This window comes from Acyrthosiphon pisum, chromosome A1, assembly GCF_005508785.2.
Source record: "Acyrthosiphon pisum isolate AL4f chromosome A1, pea_aphid_22Mar2018_4r6ur, whole genome shotgun sequence".
Lineage (NCBI taxonomy): Eukaryota > Metazoa > Arthropoda > Insecta > Hemiptera > Aphididae > Acyrthosiphon > Acyrthosiphon pisum.
In genome coordinates this window covers 139067932-139077216 of record NC_042494.1, presented here as the reverse complement: position 1 = coordinate 139077216, position 9285 = coordinate 139067932, and the positions used below count along the sequence as shown (strand labels likewise).

General features: G+C 28.0%; 1 protein-coding gene across 1 annotated transcript in view; it reads left to right on the top strand.

Moving 5' to 3' along the window:
* The window catches only part of LOC112935894 (cytochrome P450 4g15-like), a 6299-nt gene extending 806 nt beyond the window's left edge, over window positions 1-5493 (top strand). The window contains exons 3-12 of the mRNA NM_001365132.1: window positions 629-719; window positions 858-1046; window positions 1125-1197; window positions 1993-2119; window positions 3993-4071; window positions 4190-4296; window positions 4389-4457; window positions 4681-4849; window positions 4939-5124; window positions 5221-5493. Of these exons, the coding sequence (NP_001352061.1) occupies window positions 629-719; window positions 858-1046; window positions 1125-1197; window positions 1993-2119; window positions 3993-4071; window positions 4190-4296; window positions 4389-4457; window positions 4681-4849; window positions 4939-5124; window positions 5221-5420 (1290 nt within the window). The 3' untranslated portion in view covers window positions 5421-5493. The remainder of the gene's footprint in view (window positions 1-628; window positions 720-857; window positions 1047-1124; window positions 1198-1992; window positions 2120-3992; window positions 4072-4189; window positions 4297-4388; window positions 4458-4680; window positions 4850-4938; window positions 5125-5220) is intronic.
* Window positions 5494-9285: the final 3792 nt, after the last annotated feature.

Genomic DNA, 9285 nt, shown 5'->3' with positions numbered 1-9285 from the left:
CGATAATTAAGCTAACGGCATAAAACGTGAACTGCTGAGCGTAAATTTGCTATGTTACGCGTTTGTAAGACAGAGACAACAAATTAGGGAGTGGCGTTCTCTTAATTTAGTATAATAATAGAACTATTGATGTATCTACAAAATATTAAATTAGTGAGTTGACTTTTTGATTGCATATCTAATATTTATTTCCAAATACTTCTTAACAGGTTGACCACCATAAGCCACTTTTTGGGTTCTCACTAGTTTACTACCGTACGCCACGGTGTTTTTTCATAGGTTTACTTGGAAAAAGATTTCACGATTTAAACGAAAATTGATAAAAAAAAAAAACTAATAATGATTATACCATCAGAGTGTAATGTACTTTAAAATGTAACATTTTAAATGCGACTAGAAAATACTAATTATTGTGATTCTAAAAGAGCTCTCGCTGAAAATCGATTTCGGGAACGGGGTCTCAGTTGTCAATCCTAGTAACATTTTTGAGAACCAAAAATAGATTCAAAAAATCAATTTTAAGTAACTTGAAAAAAACCCTTGGCGGTCAACCTGCTAATAACTTAAAAAAAATAGTTAATTTATACATAAATCAACAAAAACTTATACCTACCATATCTCTTTTTAGATAGTCTTGAATAGTTCAAATGCCCTTCAAAAAGGTTTTGTGTACAATTTTTTCAAGGTTATTTTAGGCGAAGGCTTGTTTACTGCACCAAGTGAGTTGATCAAAACTACAATTTAAACGCTTTGCATTTTTATAGAATAATATTAAAATATTTTTTAGTGGATGTAAGTATATTATGTACCTATATTATAATTTTATTACAATTCAAAATAATTTAAAACGATTACAGTTGACAAATGGCGGATACATCGTCGCATGATATCTCCCTTTTTTAATGGTAAACTTTTGGAACAGTTTTTCCCCGTATTTATCGAGAAAAACCGAATTCTCATAAGGAATGTCGCGAAGCAATTAAACGAAACACAAGTGTTCGATCTCTGGGACTACATTGCACCATTTGCATTTGATACTATTTGTCGTAAGTCTATAATATTTTAATATTCTATATTTGAGATAATTACTATTTAGTTACTCACGGATATTGTATTATTTCTAGAAAACACCCTGGGTTACAATATCGACACTCAAACAAACAAAAATGAATGTGAATTTGCCAAAGCAATAGTAAAGTAATAAAAATAAAAAGTCCGGAGGACCTTGAATAATATTTCATAGTACACTCTTATTATAAAACATGAGAACCATTTATTACAGTTTCTTATGCAATTGTTTAAAAAAATGTATCTATATATATATATATAAAAATGGAGCATGAAAAATGATAACTATCTCATCAATCGAGAAGGGCTGGTCTAATTTGGCTCAAATTTTTTTATGAGATGTTCATAATTTCCAATAGAAGGTTCTTACGAAAGAAAATTTTATGAAAATCCACCGAAAAGTAGGAAATTTGGATGTGAAAAATACAACAGCGGCGCAACAGTGTATTATATATATTGGTTGCTATTTGTTAATCGGGCATGTTTGTTGATTTGTATTATTTTTTTTTGTCTCTATATATATTTACCAATATTATGAAAATGAACGTTTGTGTGTAGATTAGACCTCTGGGAAGAAGACAGGCTAATTTAAAAATGGTTAAATTTGCTTTTTTTATTAATTTATCTACCGCAGGTAGAATGCCTACCTGATAATATACTGCTACAAACCTGAATTTTTATTCTGGGCAACGGTGAAGTTAAGGTTTACTTTGAACACCATACACCGAATAATAAATAACGAATTTAACAAAGTTTGAGTCATACAGAGTTCATACATTCAATGGGCAACGAAGTGCACGGGATCACCTAGTTTTTCATAATTTCCGAGACTATTTACTGGACGATACTAATTATTTTATTTTATTCTTTCATTTGGTACCTTAAATTAATTTGTAACTACAAACCATTTTAATTTAATTTCAGAACATTAGATTTAGAAGGGATGCGAATTTACAAACCATGGTTATATCCTGAATTCGTGTTTTCAATGTATTTAAAACTTACTGGACAACAAAGAGTCTTCGAAACAGTGAGGAAATTTCCATTACAAGTATGTTGTTATATATCAAAAAAACACTACACAATTACTAATGATCATTTGGTCGGTTATTTTGTCTAATGCCAAAATGGTATTGTGAAAAAAAAATAATATAACATGTTAGGCACGTTGAAAAAGATAAGGAATAATGTTCCTCCGTTCATATAATTATAAAAATTAAATTAAGATGTATACACAATTCAACTAATTTTTTTTTTTTTGGAATCTTTACTATAATAGTATAGGTCATTGCTCATAACTTTAGAAAATTATATTTATTATTATTAACAAAAATATGGTTTTGGGCTGGATACATTTTATTTTTTCCTGACTGATTTTTCGTACAGCTATTGTTGTCAAGATTAATTATTAACAAAAACATATTTACGGTTCATAGATTTTACTTGTAGAGGAATAATATCGAGTAGTGTCCTGTAGTCTCAGATTCTTAGCTGAGCAAGAGAATGTAATATTAAAAGAAAGTACTATTAATTGTACAATCATGTGTGTATTTTTGGTACAACATCTTGGTACTTTTGAGATGTAAGGTCAAAATAAAAATTTCCATTAGATATAGAAAACGTCAAGAATAAACAAAAGAAATAGAAAAAACCAATGCGCAAAACCAATTTTTGAAATACCCATTTTATTTTATTAATATAACTCCAAAACTTATAACTAAAATAATTATATTTAAATTTTCCAAGAATATTAACATTTTTGAGCAAGTTATAGCATTGAGAAAAGTTTCAAATGTTGTAAACATTTTAAAAATATTCTTGAAAAAAGCTTTTTCGCTTTTTCAAAAAGTTCGAAACGGAATGTAAGGTTCCCTATAAGTTTTATTAATGGTATTTCAAAAATATTTAGGATAATTATGCACAATTATTTTTTATGTGCATTTAAAGTTCAAATTTTGAAAAACTTCATCAAAATGACTAACATTTTCAAAATATCTTTCACCTAGAAATTCATCAAACTTTTTCTTTTCATAGCTAACATTATACAGTTAATAGAAGATTTCCCAGAAATTTTTTTAGCTTAAAAATATAATGTAGAGTAACATTAGTCTTTTATGAGTGTTTAAATTAAAATTATTATAATATTGGATTTTCACCGGTAAATAAATTAACGAATTTTCATATATCGATATTTGATATTTTGTTGTTCTTCGAGAACAAATTACTCTAGACACTTGAAATTTTCACAAAACTTTAAAATCACCATTTTCCATACATTGTAAAATTTCAAACAGTTTTGATTTATTTGAGGTATTTTTTTTACAATTAAATTTGATTATTTATACAAGAATGCTAGCTACAAGATTACAACGTCTTTGTATTCAATGATTGATCATTGAATTCAATTATAACACATCCATTACAATGAAATGGTCGACAACAACCGTATAACAGAGCGGTAACCACTTGAGCATCTTTTAATTATTCAAAACAACTTTGGTTTATACCTACTTAATTTTTTTTAATTTTAATTAATGAGACGGCCCATAGTGTGACACGTTATATACAACACGTTGTTTGAATATAACTTAATACCAAATGGCTATTAAATGTTTGATAGATCTATATTAGATTTATCAAATTGATAAACGTCATAAAATTAGTTGTTTGTTTTAAAACATACTAACTGTTATGTACAAGCGATTATTTAATAACTTAATGTAGTGTTTAATTTTACCTACTTTGTCCACAGATTAATGGGCAATTTTTACATTCAGGAAAATTATAGAAAATTTTGATTTTGACCAATTGTATAATCCATAGTCATTGTACACAATCACCAGGCATACTTACTGATACATTTTCATATTTTCCACCATGTTACATAGATATTACTTATAGATACGTATATTTGATATTTTTAGGTAATCAAGGAAAAGAAAGCTGAATTTGACCAGAGAAAAAAATTAATTGACGCTAAAATAGACGTTACTAACAGTAACGGTGAGTTTTTTGTGATCGTGGATTTAAACATTATTTTTTTATTATATTTCTCAGCCTAATAGTATAATCAAAAATAATTTGAGCTAAAAAATTCTAAATAAAATGTATAAATGTTTAGAACACCAATCAAAACTTTTTTTGGACACATTGTTTGAACTGAACAATGGTGGTGGAAACTTTTCAGATTCCGATATTAGGGATGAAGTTATAACCATGTTGGCTGCGGTAAATATATCTGTTATCTTATAACATAACTTGTATAACTTTCATATAATGAACAATGTGTTGAATAAAATAATATATAAATGTATTTACAGGGCAGTGAAACCAATGCTATCACGATCTGCTTTTGTCTTTTGATGTTAGCTATACATCAAGATATTCAAGTAAATATATGTAATTTATAGCATATAACGAATATACCAAATACCCTTGAAGTCGTTGTGAAACATTTTAAACCATTAATGTTTACCGTCTATACTCATTATTTTGTATACGCAAAAAATTTTATTTTTAAAACAGTTATATTTATTTTGTTTTTATTTGAAGAAAAATGAATTCAATGTTTGTACGTAAAAAGTTTGTTGATAAATATTATTTATGCTTTAGGATAAAGTATACGATGAAATTTACGATATACTTGATGACAGTGACCATATGATATCTATTGAAGACACTACTAGACTTGTGTACTTAGAACAAGTGTTAAATGAAACCCTTCGATTATTTCCTGCAGGACCAATGCAACTAAAAGAAATTCAAGAAGATCTTAAAATATGTGAGTGAAGTTTAAAGTGTACTACCAGTTACCACCTACTGGTGTATATTTTACCGGGGTATATTGATATTACATTGTCTGTGTTTTAGCTTCAAGTGATTACGTACTACCAAAGGGAACGATGTGTGTTATATCTCCATTAGTAACACATATAAGTCCTGATTTGTACTCAAATCCTCGGGACTTCAATCCCGAAAACTTCAGCCCAGAAAATATAGCTAAACGACATAGATATAGCTTTATTCCTTTTAGCGGTGGCCCAAGGGGTTGTATAGGTAAAGTATTATATTGTTTAATTTAATAATAATAATATAAAACTCCAATATCCATATTGTAATAGGTAATATTATATTTAAACTTTTAAATGACAGGATCCAAATATGTGATGATGATTATGAAAGTCACTGTGTCAACATTTTTGCGACATTTTAGCGTACATACAAATATCAAATTAACTGATATTAAGTTAAAATTAGATGTATTGATGAGGAGTGTTGATGGTTATCCTGTTACGATTCAGCCAAGACACAAAAGACCAACGTACAAGCGAAATAAGAAGCCACTACGATAATGCCCAGTTTATTAAATAAGATTAGTTTATTTTTTAAAAATGCTTGTGTTCGATATAAGGGATTAATGTTCATGTTAATTTTAATACAATACATGGTATTAACAAGAATTTGCTGCTAAGTTAAGGCAACGCATTCAATTTATCAACGTAATCCTTTTACTGCTCCGGATGTTTTCTTCACTTCTATAATACAACTAACCTTACTTTAATACAATGCATTTTTTCAACTATTCCCAGCAAGTTAATAATATTGAACATTCAAATAATATTAATTGATTATGAACCATATTATTGGTTATTGGGAGTTATTGATTAAATATAAAAATGTCCCATTTACAAAAAAGTGTAATCTAAATTTTAGTTTTTAGTTTTTTGTAATTGTAAAAACTAGACCGTACAACGGGAAACGAAAACATCATAAAATTTTTAAAGGTTGTAATTGTGTGTCATTGTATATTTGTACTTAAAAATGAGTATCGAATGTCACGGTCGTAAAAAATTGAACTTTAAACGCTCATCAAAATTATTTTAAATTTACGATCAACTTATAACTGTAGGTTACAATATTACACTAATAACAACTTTATGGAAATCCTGTATTTAATTTTCATGTTATTTCTAACTTTTTTTTTATCGTCAATAGTTAAATAAAAACCAATACAAATCGAAATTGTCAACGTAACATTAATTGCCAAGGTTGCGTTAGTTAGATGAAGATAGCACAAACTGGTACGACGTACCCTTAGAATACACACCAGGCGCGGATCCAATACGGGGGGGGCGAATGGGGCGTATTCCCCCCCCCAAAAAAACCCCTAAAATAGGTTTGTGTAAATTATATAATATATTAGGTTTTTGATTATTTTCGTGGTTCATTACAACCACAAAATACAGTATTATAAAATTTAAATTTACGAAAAATAAAATAATATAATTTTATATGTGTTGTGTGCGAGTGTGTAATTGTGTTACGGTTAATGTGTTATAGGCTTATAGATAAACTGCGTTCTGTCATCGATCGTCGTCGATAATAAACAATTGCATGTTAACGACGACGACAATACGAATTACAATGTCAAAAATTATATCTGACTCACCATCTTGCTGAAAACCTCAACATCGATAAAACCAACGTTCTCAAATTCCTAAGGGATACAGAACTTCACAAAAAAATTTAATATATATTATAACTTATAATTTATAAGTATAATGTACCTACAATATTTAATGTAACTTATCTATTGTTAATATAAATGCTATGTATTTTTTTTGTAGCCAATGGCCCATAGTTGCCGAGGCATTTGTTATAATAAAAAAAAAAAATAAAAATTAGATTGTCGTCGTCGATAACTATTACCCGAAACTACTATTATTTTACCCGAAACCAAATATCATTATTATTGTACCATTATGGCATTATAAATAAATACAATTATCGGTATGTCTTGCCGTCGTCGATCATCCTTGCCATTGTCGTTTCTGGGGAAAAAAACATTACAAAAATATAATTAAAAATATTATTGAAAACCGACCGTCCATCGTCAATCGTCGGCCGTCGCACATCATCCCATTTACGAAAAGTGGTATTTTTTGCATTCGGCAATCGGCATTGCATTACCAAGCGTGAAATATAATGTACTGTAATATCTTGTATAATATTATACTAAACGTACTCCATGTCTACGTTGTGTAATAAAACGGGTTTTGCTGGAGTCGATACGATTTTGGTAATTATTCAATTTATTCATAATAATTGGTTTCATTATTATTTATTTGTATTTTACTGTATATATTATATATAGTAATTTTCAGTTTAAATTGGCTGTTATGGATAAGTTTGTAATCAGACCAAATTCGACCCTGTGTGAAATATAATGTAATATAATTTATATACCATTACTAGACGAAATTATTCATGATTTTGATATAAGGTTCTCTGGTGACAATATGCAAGGTTTTAATCTAAACTTTTTAGTTCCTTCTAATCTGACTCAGATAATTAATAAAAGTAATCATAATAATGCAATTGAAAAAGTGTCAAATCAATACAGCAGCTTATTAAACAGTCCCCTTATATCATATCAACAAAACTTAAGAGTGAACTTAAACTTATGGGAAGTTCTTTATTGTTAAATCTTGAGTTTAAAAATATTAATTCTGCTCATGAAACGTTAAACAATGTTGATTCAGATTACTATCCAATACTTAAGTCATTTATTAAAATATTAGTTACACTGCCCATTTCTGTTGCAACAGCAAAAAGAAGCTTTTCCTCTTTACGGTTACTTAAAACTTGCATTAGTTTCAGTAGTTTGCTGTTAATTTTTACATTAGAGGGAATTTACATATATTATTATCATACTTTTTCGGTAAGAACATTGTCATTTGTCAGTGCTTAAGAGGCCTGCGCGCGGCTTGTTTTTTTGCTCCAAAACATGCCTTACAGGAAAAACTCTCATGCGTAGATTTTGTACATTTAAACTACAAAATAATTATTACATTTTCAATTTCATAAATTTTGTCAAAATTTGATCTTTAAATCCTTCTCAATAAAATCTCGCATAACATATGTATTTTTAATATTTGTTTATTGCTACTACAACAACTTACTAATAAGGAATCTTGTATAATATTTTGTATATTGACGATATTGATATCGATATTGACACAGCGAAAACATTTTTATTGACATTTATAGAACAATGAGTCTTTAGCACCCTCTGCTAATGTGACATAAATCCTCGGTATCCAAACTAATTTTGATACAATGCTTAATAAACTTATAATTTCATATACAATTTGAACACTATATGATAATTTATTTTGGTTAGTATGAATTCTATTGTTTATTTATCAATTATCTAAATACAAATAATCGTAATAAATTATGTATCAACAGTAACTGCGAACAATAAAATAAAATCTTAATATCAACAATATAACTTACGGACGGACACAACGGGGAAATGGGGTGTTCTGAACTGATATTTTGGAATGTAGAATATGGAAATAAAGCTCTTCGATATGTAGAAAAAGTAATTTATTGTAATACTATCATTCATGGACAGTGACTAGCTGGTACAGTTATTTTTTTTTTTGAAAGCAACACATTAATAATTAATAAATGATTTATTGTGAATTTATATTTTATAAGTGAATGATGACATTTTGCTACAGTTTTTAGATTTTACATGCTTTATATTTATAGCTATTTCATCATATTTAATTTTTGATACATTGTTCAAATTTTTTTCAATGATAATTTTTTTTTGTAAAATGACTTTTTTAGTAAACCTAATCATTACACGTCTACACATGGAACAATTATTTACTTGAAAAATATGAATATAAATCACAATTACCAAGGACAGTGTGTAGTATCAAAGATATGTAAATGTATAATATATTTTAATGTTTGATTGTAAATCATTGATATCTTGAAAAGTATTTATCAAAGTGATAAACGCAATAAAAAAAGGTAGTGGACAGTTCATTTGATAATACTCTATGACTAGGTACCAGCTTGGTCTGTATAACACGTTGTACCTATAACATGTCACACGATATCATCGGTAGGTACGCTAAGTATATATTTCAGTGTCATTCCAATTTTGTAATTTTAGTATACAATTGTATTTAAAAAAAATGTAAATTAAATATGTTTATTGCTTTGAAAAAAATGTAATAATTTTCGCACGCCATGCCACTTTTTTTGCATAATTTTAGTGCCATTGAGAAGTTAAAAATATAAAGCCATATTAATTTAAGTCTGCCATGTGGCGTGGTAGTAATAATCAACAAAGGCCTTTGAGCGACGGCGGTAAAAAACGCATATAATTATATAATTATAATTATATTTTAATTT